The sequence below is a fragment of the Centropristis striata genome, chromosome 2 (assembly GCF_030273125.1).
Source record: "Centropristis striata isolate RG_2023a ecotype Rhode Island chromosome 2, C.striata_1.0, whole genome shotgun sequence".
In the NCBI taxonomy this organism is placed as follows: domain Eukaryota; kingdom Metazoa; phylum Chordata; class Actinopteri; order Perciformes; family Serranidae; genus Centropristis; species Centropristis striata.
The window spans coordinates 24,094,810-24,117,782 of record NC_081518.1 but is presented as its reverse complement, the minus strand read 5'-3'; the positions used below and the strand labels follow the sequence as shown (position 1 = coordinate 24,117,782).

Here is a 22,973-nt window from a genome sequence, read left to right as displayed (position 1 = left end):
ACTGCCACGCAAAATATGCTGTATCGAATTTTCCCCCACCTATATTGACAAAGCAGATTTCTAAAATACAGATTTCTAAAATGCCTATGATGCAAGCCATGAATTCAGGCTGAACTAAAAACAGGTATGCATGACATTTTGCCACAAAGTGCAGAAAAGGAAACAAATCATTAAAATGAAATCTCTCACACAAGAATGTGCAGAAGGTGTCATTCCGGCTGAGAATACAAATCCAAACAATAGCAACGGTTAAATAAGCTCTCCTCTACTTCATGATCGCTGCTTTCTCTGATCATTATAGTAATATCCCTGCATGTCCGCAACTCTTTCTTCAAATAAATACAGAATTCTTTTTCTGTCTAACAAACAACATAATGAGTGACTGAGACACAAAGACAGACTGAGCTATTTTAATAATGCCCCCTGTGTCCCCTCTGTGTTTCAGTAATTATGTTACAAATTGTATGTTGGATGCTCATGTAATTATTGTCTCTGTTGGAAATGGAAATGTGGCTGTGCACTAATCAGGGCAGAAGCATGACCTACGCAGGAGATAAATAACTAGATACCATTGTTTTCCAGAGCTTGAATTCAGATGTTTCATTCACTAAGAAAGATTTAAATTCAGTTTAAAATCATGCCGAAACCTTCTTTTGGATATTGTTGTATTTTCCTAATTTTAAAAGCTACATTACAATAAAGTAATGTAATTTTCTGAACTTAACAGGCTTTTCCTGCTCTTATATTATTTGCACATGCATGGAAAAAATTATTAGACCATTGTTTTCTTCAATTTCTTGTTAATTTTGATACCTGGTACAACTAAAGGTACGTTTATTTGGAAAATATAATGATAACAAAAATAGCGAGTATATGAGTTAAGATTTTAATTTAAGAGCTGATATCTAGCCATTTTCCATGGTTTTCTTGATAATAACCAAAACCATGGAAAATGGAAAATACAGTTCATTAATTATGATTATTTATCAAAAATCGAAAAAATAAATCAATAAATACTGTGAAAACACCAATAGTAAACCCTGCAATATCATCCCAATATCAACATTGAGATGCGTGGTCAAAAATATTGTGATATTTGATTTTCTCCGTATCGACCGGACCATAGTTAAGGGATCTAGCAACTTTTTACTACTCCCCAGAGGATAGACCTTTTCCATTTTTAATATTGTATGAGCTTTTCCTATGTCAGGCTAAAATGTTAGCATTTCCACAGATAGTTTGATGAGCAAAGTGCCCAAAGCGGTGAATGGCTTGACTTTAATGACCCTGTGACCTTTCCACAGCACCACCTACAGCACAAGTTTGCATATTTTAGGCCTTCTGCTATGGAGGCAGCTCCATCTTCAGCGTGTTGTTCAGTTGGTCAAATATTTTTTTTATCGTGGGCGCTAGCGGGGTTTTAGATTTGCAGTCCTGGTGAAAAACTAATTCCTGTACACAGGCCACTGAGGGAGATAGACCTGAAAGGCAGAGAACAGAAAAGGGGAAAAAGGGGGTTAAGTAGATCTTGAGAATGGGTTGCTTTTGTTTTGAGGCCATTTCTGTGCTGCACCCCAAAGGAAACAGCCAACCCTGCTTGAAGGTTGCCTTTCATACCACATCTGAAGATCACACATGCACCAGAGCCCTGGCTAAACTGGAAGCCGGATAAAAAAGCAACACAGGAGAGGTGAAGGAGCTGCAAGCAGGGAGTGAACAGTGCTGAGTGCAGGAGAGGCCCCTTGGGAAACACCAGCCAGCCTGCACATGAAATGACCTTCTGCATGTAGGGGACAACCACGTGGCTGGAAGTGACAGGCAGAGCCAATGTCATTACTGTGATTAGCTATTCAGGTCCAAAACAAAGAGCTGACTCTGGGTGTGTGACAAGGGAGTACGTTCTGGGTGTCTGCCATTAATTCAATTAGAAAAATTTGGAGATTGCAATTACATACTACAGTTATGTAAGCGTTTGACCTTGTCTACGCTCCACAGTGGCACCACTGCAGGTGAAATCATACAAATGTGTGTGTGGGAAAGAAATGACCTGCAGTCACTGGGTATGTTCCAATGAAATGCATTTGAAAATGAAATGAGTGAAATAGTTCTGACTGCAGCCGTCTCCTCACCTCATGTTATTGCATCTGGGTGAAATAACATTTCGTATTCCATACATATCATTATGTCTAAATGTTTAGGTTGTTCATTGACATGCTCCTAAAATGCTGCAGCAGCAAAACAGGAAATTCATTTTTCATCTGGTCAGGTGAGTTGTCGGGGGTTTTTTCCCACAGAGCAGCAGTTTTTGCTCCGGGTGTCAGTGACTTTGACTGTTAGTCAGAAGTTGTTTGTAGAGGAGTGGAAAAAACAAAGCTCTGGTACTCTGACCCCAGACTTCACCCGCTCACACCAGCATTTATAACAGCAATATAACAGAATCACTGCAACTGGTGGATGCAACCAAGTATATCCATACTGAACTTTTGAGTTCAATCTCGGTGAAGTTATACACCCAAATTTATGCTGTTGACAAATAGCAAACTGTCTTGACAATACTATGGAGGAATGGATAGCCACAGAATCAAAATAAGGGAGGAATCTATCACATTATCTGTCTCCCTATTCAATCTTATATTACCTTGCTCTGTTGGAGCATAAACCACTTCTCTAAGGACATGGGGGTTAGGGGTTTGCAGTCAGTTGTTAAACAACAGTGGATTGTACATATACGCTCCTTTGAACAAGTGAAGTAAATTATTATACGGTTGGTGACTGAAAGCACATGTAGTCGTATTACCAAGTTTACAGCATTATTACTTTACAAAGATGTGTGAATCTATCTCACAGTGCCACTTTTTGGAAATAAAAGATGCTCAGTTTTAAATAAATAAAACATTAATCATGATTCTCAGTAGCAACTAGTATACTTTGTGCATGAGATCAGCTCTTCCAGTGATATTTTGAATAAGAGCATGAATTTATTTGGTTATAATGGATCCCAATTTAAACCAAGCTGTAGAAATGTGTTGATTTCAATAATCAAAAGGAAATATTTTGTGAGTTTTGTCAGTGGGATGAAGAGTCACAGGACAAGAGATATATATATATTTTAGTTTGCCACTAAAGGCAGTTATTGAATACCTAATTTAGTGATTAAATTGTGAAGTTAGTTGCTCGTTTGAATAGAATAGAATAGAATATCTTTATTTGTCATTATGCAATGCATAACAAAATTAAGTGCAATACTATACTATTAAGTTAACTATTAAGTATTAAGTGCAGTTTGAGAAGCAGTAAGTAGCAGAAAGTACCATCCTAACCTGACTTGTTAATTAATACCACTGATTAATACAAGAGGGAGCATGTTCATAAATGACAAGAAAAGATTTTCCTTTATTCGTCTCGCAACGGGGAAATTTCCAGTATTACAGCAGCAAAGTTGATAGCGAGATAGAGAGGAGCTTCAATTAAATTAACAACAAGTAGTAAACAACCAGTATAAACTACAAATATGAAAAGGTTTAAACAATTTAAAAAGGAAAAAATACAAAAAAGTATTAAAATTTACAATTTAAACAAGTACAACTATAAAAAACTATTAACAGTTTAGACAAAAGGAATAATTGAATGAAACCTCTCCTCTGACTTGTGACCTTTTCAAGCTGTTTCTCCACCACCACCCTTAGAAATCAAGAGACTGCTGATTTAAAGAACATTTAACAGGGAGTGCAGCTTTGCCAGACATATAGATAGATAAAATACATTTGTGGACGGACATTTATTCAGTGCAGCCTTGTAAGTGATTGGGATTATTTATTATGGTGGCAGCGAATAGAGATGTTACGCCTGTGAATGAGCTCGGCTGAGCTGATGAGCTTTGAGGCAAGCCACATTAATCAATGAGCAGAAGGAACATAATTACTGACAGAGACGGAATATTGTTATTTAAAATGATTAGGAGACTACGATTAGTCGTGTGAAGGCTGAAACACTCGGGTCAGACAGCCGACACACTGTGAACAATCTCAATTCATTAGTGTAACATTCACTTTCAGGTTCTACTGGAGAACTACAAGGTGGTGATCAAAGCAGGAAACATTGGAGAAAGCGATGCTGGAGTAGCTTTGTGCTGTTAACGGATTGAATGCGATAAGGCTGACCTCATGGTGGCGCTTCAAATCCACATTGGTTCAACTCTTTGACTCAATTTACTTGAGACTTAACCGCTCCCAAAGCCAAGTCAGTCACAGTTTTAAATCTCTTCTTAAAACATACTTTTATCGGAGAGCCTTTCCTGATTTTACCTGAACTTTACCTTCCCTTGAACTGTCTTTTACTCTTACAGAATTATGTCATTTTCTAACATTGTTTTTTATCTGTTTTTTTATGTCTGTTTTTAACTTGTCTTTATAAAGCACTTTGTAATGTGTTTTGAAAAGTGCTCTATCAATAAAGATTAGAATTATTACATTATTACAGTTATAGACAAACAATATCAAAACAATTTAAAAACGTCTATTTTATAGATTCCATCCATACATTTTCTTACTCTTATCTGGGACCAGGTTGATTATTCTTTTTGGAAAATTGTTTCTATTGATTGTCGAGAAAACTGCTGCATTGCAAAGTTCACATCATTTGTTTTTCGTTTTTTAGAATATACAAAAATAGGCTTTTAATCCCTAATTATTTCATATTGTCAATATACACGGCCGCCCATAAAGTTGGAACAAAAATATTTTTACCCCTTTCCATGAAATGATTGTGACTTGTGATTTATTCTTGACAGATAAGGTATATATCTTCTCAAAACTGTATTAACCAAACTCTTCCAAACATATCACAATGAAAATAAAGCCACAATTAACAGAGGATTGGGTCTGACAACAATATTATTCCAACTTTATGGGTGACTGTGTATTTACTGTATCCCCCCAAAAAGTATCAATAATGATTTTTGTTATTATCAAGAAAACGATGGAAAATGTCTAGATATCAGTTCTTAAATTAAACTCTTAAGAGGTTTTTTTTTTGTTATCATTATATTTGTCCAAACAAATGTACCTTTATGCTGGGCTTACACCAAAAGATTTTTGCAGTCCCAGACTAAAAACTTAAAGTCTTTAATAATTCTAGTAGTTTTACTGGAGTCATCTCCAAGTTTAAGGTAGTAATCTGCACTGTTTCATATCAGTCTTTTCCTAGTCTTAGGTTTGCGATCACATCAAACGTGTTTGATATTATATCAAGTCGCAGTGACGTAATACAATCAACAACCAATAGATGAGCAGAGGGAAGATCCCCTGTTCCAGACTGGCCAGTAAAACCACTTCCACAGGAAAAAGTAACATCACAATGATGCTAGTAAGCTCAGTCCTAAATAAAAAATATAGTGATGTTATATATTTACGGCCACAAGCGGAATTTTTGGGGGCGCTGATTCTTAGTAAAGACAACAGTAAGGAGACCCAGTTAAAATGTATAAATAAATGTAGGCCTATACATAAAGAAGTAATAAATAATCGATGATTAATGTATGATTAACTAAATGAAAGTTGATAGAGCTGATACATATAATTATTCAATTAAATAATATTATAATTAAATAGGACATGCATGTATATCATGAATTCTTTTCTAAATGTTCCTTTCCTTTATTCTTCCTTATAAAACAGAAAAACAGAAACCCTTTTTCAGCTTTGTGAGGGGGCATTTTGTGGCGTCTTCAAGAAATTGAAGAAAAAAATGGTCTAATAATTTTCTCCATGACTGTATATAGTTGTTGATCTATATTGGGATAGATCATTTTGGTCGCTATTGCCCAGCCCTAATAGAGGGAAAGTCAAAGCCCAGTGACAGGCCTTTAAAACTAAATTCCAAAGAGTCAGCTACAATTCTTTGTTGTCTCTGCTGTCTCGTGTTTACTACATAAGTGAGACCTTTTATCACAGAACTGTCAAGTCTTCAGAAAGTCTCAAGCAGGTCTCTTTTTCCACCTAACTGTACAGCTCTGAAGGGAACATTCTTGATTGATTCTACATTTCATGTTTAAGCTGGATTGTGGGACTTCTGTTGACATTTCTGGACAAACTTCCACGGTGGACTTTTCAGCAAACTAGCTCTGATAAACACAGCTTTACAGATGGTTCCTTGAGAGCAAGCTGGATATTTCCAAAAAGCTCTTCTTTAACCTCTGAGACTGCCGCCTGACAAGCCCACACACAGAGTGCAAAACCATGTACATGATGGAACGGAGGCACCAGAGTGGAGGTTTGTGTTGTCAGGCTTAATGGACAGGATAGTGAGATGTTTCAACCCCATCTCCAAAATCTCTGCAACATGTTATCATAGGTTATAATAATAACAATCAAATCTACAATAACTGATTTAAACAACCCCTGTACACCTTTGACCTTTGAAGCCTGAGTTCTGCAGTAAGCACTAACTATTATTTGGTCCACAACATCTTAGAAAATAAATTCAATTTCACATCACCAGTTCCAAGAGTGCATGGTGTTGTTTCAAACTACTTATTCACATTTTAAATTTACATTTAAATAAGCATTTTCTGTGACTACTGTATTTCATTGAGCTTCAAAATACATTTTGACATCAAGTTAAGATCCTGTTAAATGATTAATAGCTCTAAACCGTGACTAAAACTGCCTTTTAATTGCTATAATTTAGCTTTTTAGTCATTTTTGCAAGACAGGAGCTATTCCTGCTTTTTAACATTCGTGTACACAAACTGCTGCATCGCAAATGGAATGTATCATACATACACAGTGCTTTAGACCACTGGTTTGTGCCACAGCTGACCTAAACTAACTGCATTAGTAATTAGCAAAATAATTTTTTATGTTTCTTTAATGGTTAATACAGCAGTATGTCAAAGCTCTTTAACCCAAATGATATTTTTTAATGCTAAAATATAATTATCGCTAACCATGAATTTTGAAATGTACTGCTTTTTTTTTTTTAAAAACTATTATTTCTTGATTAAAGTGTCAAATTATAGTTATTTACCTGCATTCCTGAGCAGAAAAAATTGTTTTAGTGGTTGAATGTCCTGCTTGATTTCTGACTTTGGCTCAGATCTGGATGTAAAAAGGTGAAAAGTAACAAAAACATACTAGTTTTAGACAAGGTTTTGAAAGATATCAAAAATATTTATACTTCCTCGTTTTTATGACAGGTGGTCTAATAAAGTTGTTAATCACTGTACATGTACAACCCATGTTTTTGGAGATTCCACTAGAGAAGTCAGACCGCAACCAACCACTTAATATACATAGTGTAAATAATTAACACATATTGTTAATGCTGAGATCACAGCAGAATAAATAACGAAAGATTGCCCTTACACTACTTTGCTGTTAATGTGCATATTGCAGTTTACGGATGTGAAGCGTTAATTTACACATGCAGGATACGCAAACCAGCCTCATGTGCACACAAAGGCGTAGTTAAAAGCAAGTTTATCTCTGGCTTAACAAAGTAATAATGACCATTACTTATTCTAAGTTGTGCCATTATGTTGTTCTACTGTTGTTATTTCTGTTGGTAGTAACCTTGTTGCAATTAATATTTAATCTTAATTTCTGCAAATAGACACTTTATAACACTTTATACTGAGAACTTTTTCTCTTTCCTAAGTTACCCTGTTCAATGACAGACTTTATCCCAGCTGAGGGCGACGCTGCCCCTCTGTGCTTCCTCGGCATGTTGCCCACATGTCTTTACCTCCGATCGATCTCAGACGGTGACCGATGAGGAAACAGACATGGGGAAATTTCCATGAACCCTCGAGTTTCTGATCCACCTTGAGATTATGTCCAAATCCTGCCCCCAGGTAAGAATCCTTCACTCGGACACAGTTTCTCTAGTGGTCAAACAAAATGACAATCTGGCACAATCTGGAGCCGTTGCCCTGAAGGAAGCCAGGATTCGCTTTTTGTAACGAACAATGTCAAAAGCAGGTGTTGCAAGGATATCCAAAGTCTGTTAAATACAGGATAATTTTGCTGTTTTTTTCTTGTTTGTTTGTTTTTCACATACAGCAACAAAAAGACTGAATTTATGAGAAATAATTATAAATATTCCAATAAATGTGTGTTGAATTATTAATTGCATTGCTTTAAACATACTGTAGAGTACAAAAAAAAACATTTTTTACTGTTATGTGTTCCATCTATTTATTTATTTAGTTATTATTCTCCTCTGTATACGACTGATGAAAAATATACATGGAAACCATTTTCACAGTGGGAACAAAACACAAAGATTCATCAGACTTTATAGACGTGGAGCAGTCTGCAGAGAATAGAGCGCTGATTAGCAATTCTATTTTCCCGACGGGTGCAATGTGTAAAATATAGATGGGGACAAATGGAACATTTGATTCATTAAATAATGACAATGATGATGAGCAACAGGGGTCAAAGACATTTCACCAGTTAGCGTTTGGATTCATTACCGTGTCTGGAGCGCTCATCTTAAAGCTATTTATAAGTGGAGAAACATGCTTTCTCCACTCTCAGGACCTGACACCAATCACTTGACATTTGTCCATGGCTTTGATTACTTAAACATTTTTTTTTGATAAGACCACAATAAAGTGCAAACAAAAACTGGCCTAAATGACATGCAATTCAAGACAGAGGTGTCATTAAATCATCAGCTTCTATCCTGCTAACATGCTGAACAAACGTTCCGCTACAAACATCTGAGATGCATTATTGTTTCTGCAAAATATTGTTGCTGTTGGTCTGTTAAAGCTGCATTTTTGGGACATTGAGGTCGCTTTCAAAACCCAAGTCTGTTTGGTTAGTCCAAATCAGAGTGAAATTGATACATTTAGTTTGTTTTGTATTTACTCTGGTTTGCTTTCATGGTGCAGAAATGTAAGCGGACCAAATAACAAAAAAAGGTTTTGTAGAGGGGCGTGTATGAAGGTGGAGGGCTGGCAATCTACTCACACAATTATTTCTTATTGGTTGAAAAGTTGGCGGTGAAAAATGTAAACACGGAAATAAACAAAGCAACATGGAACCGATCACAAACAGAGTACATTTGATTATACTGGCCATAATCTGCTCTGTTGTGCTGAGACCCTCTCGCAAGTGGTCTCAGACTGGTTGTTTTGGTCTGCACCAGAGTACGATTGGAGTGTTCACAAGTGACTAAACAAACTGTAACAAGGATTTTACCGCACCAGAGTGTTAAAACAGACTAAATGTTGGGTTGTGAAAGCGTAGTAAAGAATAGAGGAACTCTAGTCTAGTTAATCCTTACAAGCTCTGCCTACAAGCACCTTCAAAACTCACTAATAAACATATTACATCTTGCTTGTTTTTCATCTATAAATCTCTCAGTGGACCAGTCTGTCTGACTATATGGACCCATAAGTACAAACTAAACATGGACAAGTTGCATTAATTTACTTTGCACTACAGAGGTGGAACAAACTACCAGAAGATAATAAACTTGCGCCAACTTTGATCACCTTTAAATCATGTTAAAAAACTTCATGTTCTGCACTGACTTTAGACTTGAAAGAGGGTGCAAGTTTGAATCTGGCATGCAGCTCCTCTGTGTGGAGTTTGCATGTTCTCCCCGTGTCAGGTTCTCTCCGGATCCTCTGGCTTCCTCTCAAAGTCCAAAGACATGCACCTAAGTTTCATTGGTGACTCTAAATTGCCCGTAGGAGTGAATGAGAGAGATGTGTCTGTCTCTATGTGTCAGCCCTGTGGTAGTCTGGAGACTATGTACCCCGCCTCTCGCCCATTGTCTGCTATGATTGGCTCTAGGCCACCACAACCCAAGTTCAGATAAGTGGTTAAGGAATTACTGAACTGAACCTTGATCATTAACCATCTTGGTCTCCTATATTTATATCTCTCTTCTTAACTTTGCTTTAAAAAGGCTTCTTTTCTTCTAATTTGTCTTTAAATATTTATTGCCGTTCTTCTTTCTTCTTTTAAGTTTTTAGAGCATAATGTAAAGCACTCTGTGCTCTGAGATGTAATGTACAAATAAACTTTCCCCGTCGTGATGATTAATTCTGTAGTCACCTTTCTCCACCTAATCACATCAATCTGCGTGTGGCACAGGCATCAATAAAGTGAGAGCCATCAAGGCCAAAGAAACTCTACACGGTAAAAGCCCACCTGAAGACGTGAGAATACACTGCACCCTCTTACATTTGCGAATACTTAAAACCATTTAATGAGCCTTGAAATCGATAAAGTGCTGTTTAGTGCATCAATCAAATCGCTCTAAATTTAAAGGGTAATGTAGCTGCCAATTTACTTTGAATGGAGAAATCATTCCAAACACTTAAGAGGAGTGACATGATAAGGTAAGTAGGAAAATTATTTTCAATTTCTTCTTTTTTTTTTGTTTCATCCTTGTAAAAGAAATGTCATCAAAGCCACATTTACTTGGTTGATGCCAAAATAGTGTGATAGAACATCAGGGGGAGCAAATAAAGCTGGGAATCTAAATTGGTTGGCAATGACTTTATCATTAGTTCTCCACAAAAACCTCAAAAAAAGAAGGTCTTTGTGAAGAAACACACTCAGTGAAACTTTGCATAATCAGTATGCAAATAAAAAAGAATCTGGCAACTGCTTTCTTTTGTAACTAATCTAAATCTAGTCCTCGTATAAACTATTCTCATTAGTGTCCTCTGGGAACGTCTGATTGGTAATTCTGGACATATTCAGCTCACTGCAGTGTTTATCAGCTATACAAAGGCATCGAATTACAAGCTTTATCACTGGAGAAATAAGGATGAAAACCACGCACACACTCATTTCAACTGAAAAGTCAGAATCAAATGAGAGTAAATATATTTTGATTTAATGGGTTTTCAGTTCAGCCCTTAAGGCAATCACAACTTTAGAGACTTTTTATATGATTTGCATATTAGCTTGCTGGGATGTGTAAATACCCAGCACTGTTGATGTTCGAGGATTGGAGCTGATGATGCAGAGGTCATTACACTGGTAGTGAAAAGCCAAATGCTATGTGGGCAGCGCCAGATTCAATAAAGACCACCGCTTTAGCTGCACTTTTTCATACTGTAATTTAAATGATTTTTGACTAATCACACAGAGCAGTTTGATTTGAGAGATGCAGGGTTTTAACATATATTCTGAGGTAACAGTAGTGGGGAGTCACACCGAGTTAATGTGCTGTGCTGTTTATCAGATGACAGGTATCATGAGCCGTGGTTGCTACTTTGAAGACCATTTGAGATCTGATTTGCCTGCAGGTGGTGTCAGCTGGTGTTGATGCAGGGCACAGGGAAATAAACATGATCAGAGCTGAGCTGCTGCAGATGAGGTGGTTGACCTTTCTGTCTGACCCACTACAGCTATTGTGGTGAGGGGGTGGGTCTTTGTAACCAGGGTGACAGTGAAATTCACCTGCCACACTTTGATCTTCTAAGAAAAGCTTTACAGCACAGAGTGGCGCATATAAAGTAAGCCGTTAATCAAAAACCAATGTGACCTCTGGTTTGCTGACAACTAGGAGTGTCACAATTTCAATTCTATATCAAGAGTAATTAATATTTTGCTGATTTCAGTTTTAATCTGCAAAATTAAAAAGAGACACTACATGGTATCATGGATTTTTCGGAAAAAACATATTTTTCAAATTTTCAATTTTCAAAGAATAATTTGAATGTCAGTGGATAATCCAGGTATTTTTGTTTTTTTTTTGTTTTGTTTTGTTTTTTTACAAATCTAGACTCAATAGTCTAACAACATTAAAGCCTTCAGTGCAGAGAAAAAAAGTATTTTTTAAAAATGGGATTAAATCGTGAACTGAAAATCTTATTAAATCATGGATTTGGAGAACTATGGTGCTCCTATTGAAACTGAATGATAAAGAGACAACTGAGGAAAAGAGTGAGGACACTTGTGAAACAGAATATATTTTTGTGATGAAAACTTTAGGCTAATCTTCACTTAAAATTGTTTAGATTCCTTGCATGCATGCATCAACAACAATTAAACAACATGGAGTTGGGTTTATTTCATCTTATAACCGAAACCAGGAATGTTCTGGTCTGATCTCAAAGACCCAGTATTGGGGCAGATCAAAGCATTTTAAATTGGTACCGGCTATTGAGCTACTGAGCTATACTTTGTCTGATCTGATCAGCCAACCACCACTACGAATGCAACAACACCCATGTGTGCAAGAAAGCAAACAAAAGTAGACACATTTATTAATTAAACTCATGAGAAAGATGACAAAGATGAACACTAAGTGGAATAAAGGTAATTCAGGTAAAATCAATGCACCAAGGCTGGATGACAATTTTAAAAGGAGAGAGGCAACAAGGCCAAAGACTACAGAAAGGGTTTCTTATTTTCTACTCTGTTATTGTGTAAAGAATAATAATAATAAAACCCAATAAGGAATGGACTGAATGCTTTTGGGGCATTTTTCCAAATGCAATGCAGATCTATTCCACTGTCAAGTATTTCCATTGGATTGCTTTTGTTTATTTTAACATACTTGAAGCATGCACTGTGCAGCTGTTTTATTCAGGAAAAAAAGATAAAGATCTGGACTCGGTGTCAGCAGATACTCAGTATTAAATGACTCAGATCTGGATCGGGGCAAAGAAACTTGATTGGGGCATCCTGAACTAAAGCATTCTTTACCCACATACATATGTGTTGTGTTTTGTCAGTGTACTAAAATACTCCTAGGAAAAGTTTAATAGTTGCTGATTTTTATATTTATATATCTTTGTGGATGTTTGTGGATCTGTTGCATTTTGTAGCTTTTTCTACTTAAGGATTTAACATGATTAAGTGTGTTGTTTTATCATCTGTTCCTCCCACATCAAGGCAAACTGGTGAGTCATGTTTTCATTTGTTTTGCAGCTTCATGTTTCTTATTTCATTTTATCTTTAATTCATTCTTAGTTCATTCTGTCAGAAGCTCTGCTTTGTCGGTGAGGAGAGGTTGCCATCAGGTCGTGGATGTGTTTCAATGGATTTCTAGAGTAAAATACTTTTGAGACAAGTTTCTATTTATTTAGAAGCTGTTGGTATTTTAACATTCTGATTGTGGTCTGCTGGATTATATCAGAGGGCAGGAGTTCAAAGTATGCCAGCGTGTGATGTTAGCAAAATACTTTTATACATTTATTACTGAACCCTGACACACAATATACTATCAATGAAACAGTTGGCTGAAATGAAATTTTTCAGTGGAGTCAATCTGCTCTTCCTGTGGGCAATGGATTTGAAATTAGAGCTTTACACACATGCTGAGAAACGCAAAAATCAGAAATACAGTCTTCCATTGTTTAACAAGTCAAAAATACAGCCTATGATAAGTCAGACACTCAGCCTCTGATTGGTCAAAAAGTCAGAAACACAGCCTTTGATTGGTCAAAAAGTTAGAAACACAACCTCTGATTGGTCAAAAAGTCAGAAATACAGCCTCGAATTGGTGGAAAAGTCAGAAACACAGCCTCTGATTGGTCAAAAAGTAAAAAATATAGCTTCTCATTGGTTGACAAGTCAGTAACACAGCCTCTGATCGGTCAAAAAGTCAGAAACACAGCCTCTGATTGGTCAAAAATTCAGAAATACAGCCAATGATTGGTCAACAAGTCAGAAACACAGCCTCTGATTGGTCAACAAGTCAGAAACACAGCCTCTGATTGGTGGACAGGTTACACCAACGACATCATGTGTCTTGGTATCAACTGCTAACAACAACACAGACTGTTTTCAACATGTAAATGGATAAAAAATTGAGATTCAGTGCAAAAAGTCCAAAAAGACACAGAGGTCCAGTGGAGCAGCCAACAGCAGAGGCATCCTGAAAAACCACAGGGCAATATGCTTCATCATTGCAGTGATATATATATAATAAACAACTCCACAGTCACTATCTTATAATTTTGACACAAAGAAATAAAACTCCTACCTAACAGACAAAAACCCAAGATAAAGGAGACAAAGGAGAATACTAAAATTAAGTCAGGAGGGAGCATGACAGAGCTGCATTATACAGACAACAACACACATCGTCCATTGGTGGGACCGAGGGATCTCTACTCAATAAAAATGTGTTTTAAAGCAGCATTTAAAACAGCTCCCCTTCAAACAGCTTAATACAAACCTTCAGTTTCAAACCACTCACAGCCACCAACATGATAAACAGCATTAACCCAACCCATTCAATCTCTTAATTATCCCGGCTCTCACCCAGAGCACTGTAAGCAAGCCAGGAGTTTTCATTCCAATTTCATCCTATTACATTTTGATCTTTTCTCCCTAATAACACTCTGATGCTCTCTTTTATCTCCACTACAGTCTCATCTGACAGACAGCTACTGCGGTGATAATTAATCGACAAACCACCAGCCTGATGGGAATAATAGGCGTCTTGGAAGAATCAATACTACAAGCCGGTCCTCCCGTGCATCATATAGCTTTTCATCCACAAGAGGTAGCGGAGCATTACATCTACTCAGATTTACACTGCTTGTTTGCGGTGTGTCTGTCAAGCGACTGCGTTAAATAAAGGACAAGTGATGCCTTCCTGGCTCTCAGGAGGGAGTGTGAGGATTGAGAAGGATTGTCACAGCTGAAGTGCATGTTTATAGATCAGCTCTGACTGAGTGCTCCTTTAGAAAAGGGCCTACACTGCCCAATCGATGAGGCGATTATGTCATTGTTACCTTCCACTTCATTATGGAACAGTGTGAGCGAACACACATCCTCCAGGCTATATAAAGATACAGCCTTTTCTTGAATACTGCCGCGTGTGTGTGTGTGTGTGTTAATTTGTCCTTTTCATTGTCAGCTCTGTTAACAGGCTGTCATCCACACTGAGACAGTAGGCAACAAATATTTACCTTGATAAACACAGACAGCTCATTAGATGCGTCCCTTCAAAGGAGCACGGTAAAAATAAATCAGCACAGCCACTTGTGACAGAGATATCAAGGTGCTGTTTGTGCGTGTTACCTGTTACAGTCGACGTGCAGCAGTAGGTGGGTGGCGCTGATGGTGAGAGCGATCTTGTGCCACTGGCCGTCAGCGAGGCGGTAGGGGAAGGACTCAGAGCGCGGCTTGCCTTTGAAGCGGTAGTGGTAGCGGATCTCCTCCCTCACACCGCTGCTCTCCAGCTCAAAGTAACTGCAGAGGAAGAAGAAGGTCAGAGATGCTCAGTTTCCTGGTCTCTGTACAGGGAAAGAAATATCTACACTAATGGAAAACACTCAGGCTGGAGCATTATGTGTGCAAGTTCTATACAAAGCTGGTAAGTGAGGTATTTAAAGCCTATTATAGAGATAAAGATAAAAACAATTGTATATTTTATATTGTGCTGACCACTGTCTTAATAACTGATTAAGTCATTAATAAAGAAAAAGTGCCAAATATTCGCTTGTTCCAAATTCTAAAATGGAAGCTTTTGTTGCTTTTTGTGTTATGCATATTGTTGATATTGAAGGTGTAATTTGGAGAAGTTGGAATTTTCCAGTATTTTCAGACATTTTACACACTAAACAGTGAATTCAACAATGCCAAAAGGGTAGTGAATAGTAGTAAATCATTAATTTATAAGCCTCTATGGCCCCTTGTGAGGGCTAAAATATTTTATGTCCAACAATATGAAAGTGATGGCACACCTAGTGACATATCTGCTTGTCTCAAAGGTTTTCCAGTAGCACAGCTAAGAACAAGGGTCTCCTTGACCTTAAAATAGTTTTAATCATATGGTATCCATGCATTTCTTTTGAAAGCCAGCAGGGGGCGACTGCACTGGTTGCAAAAAGAACTCCAATTGTACGGAGTTCTACACAAAAATGACCCTACACAGCAAATTCGGTAGTGTTAATTCAACTCGTATCGAGTTAAATTCAACACTTTAAAAGTGTCTATATTGGTCCACACTAAATCGAGTTACAATAACACTTTTGAAAGTGTAAACAGTTAACACTGTGACAGAGTTATAATAACACTCTCAATAGTTTAAATTTAACACTCATCAGTGTTATATTTACATAACACTAGTGTATAGTGTCAAAATTTAACACTCATCGGTATTGAATTTACCTAACACTGGTGTATAGTGTCAACAATTAACACTGAATAAGGTTCAAATTATATTAACATTATGGAGAGTGTTAAATATGATTATAAAAACGATAATAATAATAAAATTAATATATTTAATTATATTAACACTATGGAGAGTATTAAATATAATAATAATAATAATAATAATAATTTACAAAGAAAACCACACAAGTTTGCAGTTTGAATAAACCTGTATTTCAAACAAGCACACCACATTAAAAACAGCATTGGCTTTGCAATAACCACAACACAGGTCACACAATATGACAATGTGGCACAATGTATGTTTTTTCACACATCTCATTAGAAAACTGTTTGTCATAGGGTCTGTAATAAATCTCAAACTCATCAAAATAGAGTTGAATCTGTAGAGCATGTTTTTTCTTGGAAAACAAAATGCTACTCTTGAAGTATGAACCATCACATATGTCTTTATAAATGCCTTCTTCGTGATGTTTGGCTTGCAAGAAACTTTCACATAATTCAGTGTTCTTGAACATAGACTTAAGAGTTCCCAGGATGGGTGTATACACAAACGTATCTGTGACAGGGACCTGACTGTAAACTCAAGTTGTTTGATCCCTGCGAACATCAAACCGCACCCCAAGAACATATTCAACAATTTCCCACTTTGCCTCAAAGAACTTCTGTCGTTTGACTCTTGTGTTCAAGGTTGAGAAAGGATTTTCTAGTTGTTCAAAACACTTCTCCACTGCCTGAGAACTGCCTCTCTCGCTTCTTATGAATGTCATTTATAAGTTCCTCCATGGAACCCACCATTGCTTGGACTGTGTTCTCAGCAACACCAGATGCTTGCAACTGTGCTACAACAGAAGCACACGTTTAACACAAGATCATTGTCAACAGAGAGCTCAGTAGTTATTGGAGACTCTGTACTGACTGCCTGTGAAGTTGAGGGCTCACCAACTTCATTCTGAGTGTCCACATTGTCAGCAGTATTAGTCAAATCAACATCTCTATGGAACTGAACAAGATGTTTCTTGAAACCTGAATAAGTGCAAAATGATAAACAACATCCCGGCTGTCCACATTTCAAACGTAATGTCTTTCCAGGATATAGACTGTGGTGGAGTCTTAAATGCTGACAAAGCAATGCAGAACTTTTGTGGTGTGCCTTACAGACAACAAAGAAACATATTTGCATCCAAGGATATTTGTCACCTCAAGTGTCGTGCAAAAACCACACTCTTAGCTCCTTGACTCTTGGACTTTCCTTGGCACTTCCCACATCAATGTTAAAAACTGTGGTTTGGATGAACGTATAGAAGTTGAAGAGGGATTCATGGTAGTTGACACTGAAGATGAAGTGTGCTTTGAAGAGCTCATCGAAAGCTGCTAGGGATGTCTGTGCCTTGCAAGGGATGGCCTTGTGATCAATGATGACATAGTATCTTTGGATGCTGTTCTTCTTTTCACCAACACACAGGAGGAAGGGCTGTCCTGGCTCCACACCAGCAAGGAAGGTTTCAACACTGGCTCCAATCTTTTAAAAAAAGTGTAAATAAGAATCATGAGAAAATCATGAAATGTAATGCCGCTACATTCAACTAAGCCAATAAAAAATGTGCTTCAACACAAGAAGTAGGATCATCAGAATAACTGCATAAGTACATGAATATTTGCATACCTGCAAATATCTCACAACATGGTCCTCAGCTTGACATGCGCTGATTTTAGCACCCTTCTTGTGGCCTTTGGAGGTAGGGGGAATCAAGTGAACCAACAGTAGAATGCTTGACAGGTCATTGTCCCAGCCTAGGGGAAAAACAGGAGAAACATCAGACACATTCACATCGTAAATATATGAGATATATTAAAGAGAAGAATGAGCCAAACTGACCCACCTGAGTTGTGCTGCACAGACAAGCAGTCTTCAATGTGCTCATTAGAAGTCAGTTTTTTGCAGTCTGTCAGGATCCTCGGTTTGAAAAAAGTAGGCCATTTTGCCAAAAATCTGCCCGACACTTCCTCTCCAAACATCATGGTGAAGTCTTGGTCAATCTACAAAAGAACATGCATTTATACTTATGCAACTTAAAATTGTATACCTTGAGTAACAATTCACTTAATAAAAAGAAGTTGTCTTTCTTACCAAGCCAGTGATGTCGAGGAATCGTGGGAAGACATCCAAGACTGTCGAAGAGCATTGCTGATCTTGAACCAGTGTTTGGCGGTACTGAAAAGTGGCCCTCATCTTCTCTTTGATTGCTGATTCATCAGTTGAATGCTTCAAAAAGGATATTGCTTCATGACAGTGGTCACCAAGCAGTTGCTTATCAGTGCAGAGAACCTCCCTCTTTCTCTTTGGACTATCTTGATAGGGTGTGCTGGTGGAGGGTCTCTGGGACTGAGCTGCAGTGTTGCGCTGAACAGTCTTTATCCTCCAGGCCAAGTAGCCAGATCCACTCTGTGGGTCATAGAAGTGTTCCTGTAATATTAAAAACATTAAATCGTAGAGTAAGTTCAGACCATATTACTACTCTGTGAATTGATATACAAGCTTTTAATTTACAGACTTACATATCCAGGGTTTTCCCTGGGTTTTTAGAGGTCTTAGGGGGGTGGGCAGCTGAAGCAGCAGGGTTAGCATTCCTCTACCTTACATTTTTTTTTAAAAGCTTTTTTTTTTTACCAAAAACTGTGCAATTTCACATAATTTTGACCACTATCATTACTATAGGTAACTAAAAAACAGATTCAATTTGCTTTAGTAGTAATTTACAATTTATTTGCACAATTCACAGCCCCCTTTTGAACATTTAATCCTTCTGGCTGAATTGGTCCTGTAGAACCGGCGAACAAACTTCTCCATGGCAGAAGTTCCTGGCTGGGGGGGTCTGAAAAGTCTGAGTACCTGCCAGGCCTAGAATTTCGTCATTTTAGAGGCAAGGCCACTTGGCCTTTTGTGTTGTCAATTTTTTGAGGGCACAAAGGCCAAAAGCCAGGGTATCAAGGCCATAAAATAAAACAATGATTTTAAGTCCACGTCCATATTGAATTTAATTTAAGGACAAGTAATGACACTTCTGAGGAAGATTGGAGTCTCAGTCAAAACAGTCAAGCAGGTAAAGGAACATCTCCTTGTAAAATAAAATGCATCAATCTTGTGCACTTTGAGAACTAAATGAGAGCAAACACCTCACATAACATTTTTCACAGTCGGGAGATCCCGTGTTATAAAATCTTTGTTATCCAATATTGTGTCATTTTTAATTGCTGTCAACATGCTTTCCACTAGGACATGGAGCAGCCAGCCAGTGTTTTTTTCCATAAAGCCCAAATTTGGTGACCTCCCACAGATTTAATTCCACTATTACATCATATACACTGAACTTAATCATTGGCTATTTTAAGATTTATTTTAAAGAAGAATAAGGGTTCTTGTATAATTTATTTAAGGCATCTTATTTTGACAGTCTTTTTGTAAATTCTGTGGTCAATTCTGTTAACACACTGCACTCTTATTTTGAAATGAAATTTGAAATTTTGCATGCGTTTAGCAACAGGAAGTTATTCAAAACAGTAAGTCACAATTTAGTGTGATTAAAACAACTTTAACTGTTAGCTAATGTTAGCTTGCGGCTAACGAACGGCATATGCAACAGTGTATTTGATTTATTTTATACAGTCTATGATTTTGACCTCTGACCACCCGGTAGGGTGGCCATTTCCTTCACATCAAAAAGGAGGACACTTTGCGGACAAGCAAGCAGATATTTGTTTGGTATGATCCGGTTTTAAGCAGAGTTGTACTCCGATTAGCTCGATGCTTGTCAGTGCTAGCATGTCTCTCGATAGCTGCTTTGCCTCTGCTGCTTTGGTAGCAACTTTGCGTGAGCGCGTTGTTCATTTGAATATTCAAATGAGCCATGTGTTGATAGTTCACAACACGAAAATGGTAGGCTGCACCAGCCGAACAGGGCATTTAAATGCCGGATTGTCCGGCCTAAAGCCGGATGGATGGCCCCCCTACCCGTAGATATATACAAGAAAGGTGTTTTTATATATATATATATATATATATATATATATATATATATATATATATATACAGTGCGAGTAGAAATCATTAGTGGTGCATTGATATTAATGATCATGTGGAATTTCACAGCGGCGCACGTAATTCATTCATTCATTCAGCAGCGGCGCACGGGTTTTTTTTTTAAACAGGTGAAATGTCCGTACTATTTTTTTCTCTTAGGCGGGAGGCAAAAATGCTTTGGCGCCATGCCTAAGCCGTATAATGGCAGGGAAAACCCTGATATCCATTGTCTGAGTATGGATCTCTGAGGCTGGGAAATATAGAGATGATGCCCAAAGCATATTTACTTCGCACAGAGACAGGTGGGCTCCTCCTGAAAGATAAACACGACATTACAATTCCTTCAGTGTTTAAAAGAAACAAATTTTACTGTTGGTAGCTTCATTGAGTTTTACTCTCTCTCAAACTGTCAGTTTGTGTATTATGTTTTATTATGTTTATTATGTCTTTTAATATTTATTTATTTAATAGGAGAAATGAAATAATAAACTGCTTTAATAATATGCAATCTCCTAAAAAACTACATTAAGTTAAGTACCAGTATGATCATTGAAGTCTTACCCATGAATTTCAACCATGTCGGCCACAAGAAGGTTTACCAACTGTCTCCTTGTGCTATCCATTAATGTTTTCATTTTATCATATTCATACAAAATAGTCTGTCCACTCGGTTTGGCCAGGAGAGCATCTCTCACCATCTAAAACATAAAGAATCAGAAAGCAAATTAGCAACTACATCTATGATCATCATCATTATGTCAAACAACAAAACAAACTGCACAACATCTTTGTGTATATTTGATAACACCTCTTTTGCAGATTCCCGTTCAGCATGGGTTCTCTTTCCTCTGTTTGTCTGAACAATCACTGTTGCATCTGATGAATCAGAGGATAATGGCGAGAAGTCTCCTGACACTGATACAGATGAGTTGTCTGACATGGGTGACTCCAACTAAGTATATGAAAGATCATGCTGAAGCACAACTGTAAACAGTTTTTAAAAAAGTATACACAAAAGGTAAAAATAATTAGATCTCCACAATACTCATTATTGATCCACTCCTTCCCTTACAAGTCTGAGCCTTACCTGTTGACTTCTCAGTTGTCACCCTAACAGTAAGGTTCCCTGCTCGCAAAAGCTCCTCAAACACATCTGCATCGACCTCTGTCCCTGATTCATCTGTTATGTGCAGCTGAGTCTCAAGTGGAAGATCTAGCTTTTGAATGACTGATAAAGATATAAGATTTAAAACAATGGAAAAATAAGCACATAACCAGCTTGCTAAGCTTGTTTTTCAACATTTTAGGTCAACTTCTACTTCTTGATCTCTTCACAGAGGGCATTACCATTAGCCATCATAAACACAACTCCATAATATAAGACATCTAAATATCACATAATTCAGCAGGTGATGCCAACCTTTCTGATGAAATGTGTTGAAGTCATCATAGCCATCTTCAGTCTCAGCCACATTGACATACTTCTGCGTTTCTCCAAATCTCACTTTCACCAACATGATGTACTATGAAAAAAAGAAGAAAAAGGCATCCACACTATGTCATCATTTAAAGTATGTTCACCGTGGATGTGTAGAGATAGCAACATTTTCCTCCGTAAATGGAGGAATATGCGTTCGAATATTTGTTTTGACTTTTTAGCTACTCGCGAGTCATGCTAACGAGTCTCCACCGGGACAACGGGAGCCGCACGGTGACTGTTACTAAAGCTCAGCCTGCCTGCTATCATGAAGGCTAACCTAGTCCTCCTGCTAACACCGACACCAACACAAAGATACATGATTAGCTCTTCTCCGTTAGTTAAGCAAAATAACGTCACCTGAAGGCATAAACATGGCATAGATAGCTATAACACTGTAACTTTAAACTTCTAAAAACTCACCGGCATTTAAGACGTTCATTATTACGGCAGGAGCTGAGGGGGGTGTGTGACTCCGGTATTAGCTGCGGCTAACGTTAAATTGAGAAGCTAGAGTAAAGATTTTTTTTTTTTTTTAAACTACTCCTGCCCGTAAAAAAGCTCTGGGTTTAGAGCAGACCTTGTTGTGTATTTCTTCAGGAAGCCTACAGTTGTAACAGTCCTCCAGCAGCAACATGCCACCCGGCCCACAGAGCTAGTCCGGCTTTTAGCAGCTGTCCCTGGGCAAGCAGGAGCCCAACCTCCGGCTCAGCCCCGGCTGTCTATTCCATCGCTAGACATTTTGCCGTGTAAAGCCAACACCGTCACTCATCAAGACTAGACCATAGCTATGCGCACTTCATAGCCTAAAGATTTTTCCTACAGAGAATATTCAATTAACAGGAAGCACCCCGCGCATGCTACATTACTTTAGCTAGCTTAAACATTAACCTCTCACAAAAAATGAGCAGTTGTACGTTAGCCTTCCTTGTCACGATATCAGCTACAGACAGAACTCCGTGAGACTTATTATAGACACATAAAATACTACCGCATAGGAAATATTATTAAATAGGCATGCTGCCTTTCATTTACTTACCAAAATATACTCGGTGAAGTCCAAGAGAGGTCAAAGTCGCAGTCCACACTGTCCATCCCGCAGTCAGAGTCGTCCCGCTCTTTAGGTGAACACGTCACAGATCCGTTGGAATTCTGGGAGCAACTCTGTTAAGTGTTGTTTTTAAAATCAACACTTAACAGACAACTCTGTAACAACTCTGTTAAGTGTTGATTTTAAAATCAACACTTAACAGAGTTGTTTGGATTTAACTCCCTGGATTAACACCAACTCTTTTGAGGATTTAAC

At 37.7% G+C, this 22,973-nt stretch overlaps 2 protein-coding genes across 3 annotated transcripts in view; both read right to left on the bottom strand.

Moving 5' to 3' along the window:
* The window catches only part of LOC131982823 (protein kinase C-binding protein NELL1-like), a 306,508-nt gene that overhangs the window by 219,638 nt on the left and 63,897 nt on the right, over positions 1-22,973 (bottom strand). The window contains exon 4 of the mRNA XM_059347448.1: positions 15,012-15,182. Within this exon, the coding sequence (XP_059203431.1) occupies positions 15,012-15,182 (171 nt within the window). The remainder of the gene's footprint in view (positions 1-15,011; positions 15,183-22,973) is intronic.
* On the bottom strand, positions 16,332-22,836 carry LOC131982881 (uncharacterized). Of its 2 annotated transcripts, XM_059347480.1 has the most exons (9): positions 22,707-22,836; positions 21,611-21,713; positions 21,278-21,418; positions 20,999-21,174; positions 20,752-20,888; positions 18,241-18,576; positions 17,993-18,149; positions 17,776-17,903; positions 16,332-17,631 (listed from the first exon to the last, which is right to left on the bottom strand). In XM_059347480.1, the coding sequence occupies exons 6-9, from the start codon at positions 18,340-18,342 to the stop codon at positions 17,311-17,313; spliced, it is 708 nt and encodes a 235-aa protein (XP_059203463.1). In that variant the 5' UTR covers positions 18,343-18,576; positions 20,752-20,888; positions 20,999-21,174; positions 21,278-21,418; positions 21,611-21,713; positions 22,707-22,836; the 3' UTR covers positions 16,332-17,310. The 2 variants fall into 2 exon arrangements, with proteins under 2 accessions (XP_059203463.1, XP_059203458.1); XM_059347475.1 differs by having other exon boundaries at positions 20,999-21,142; positions 21,278-21,713.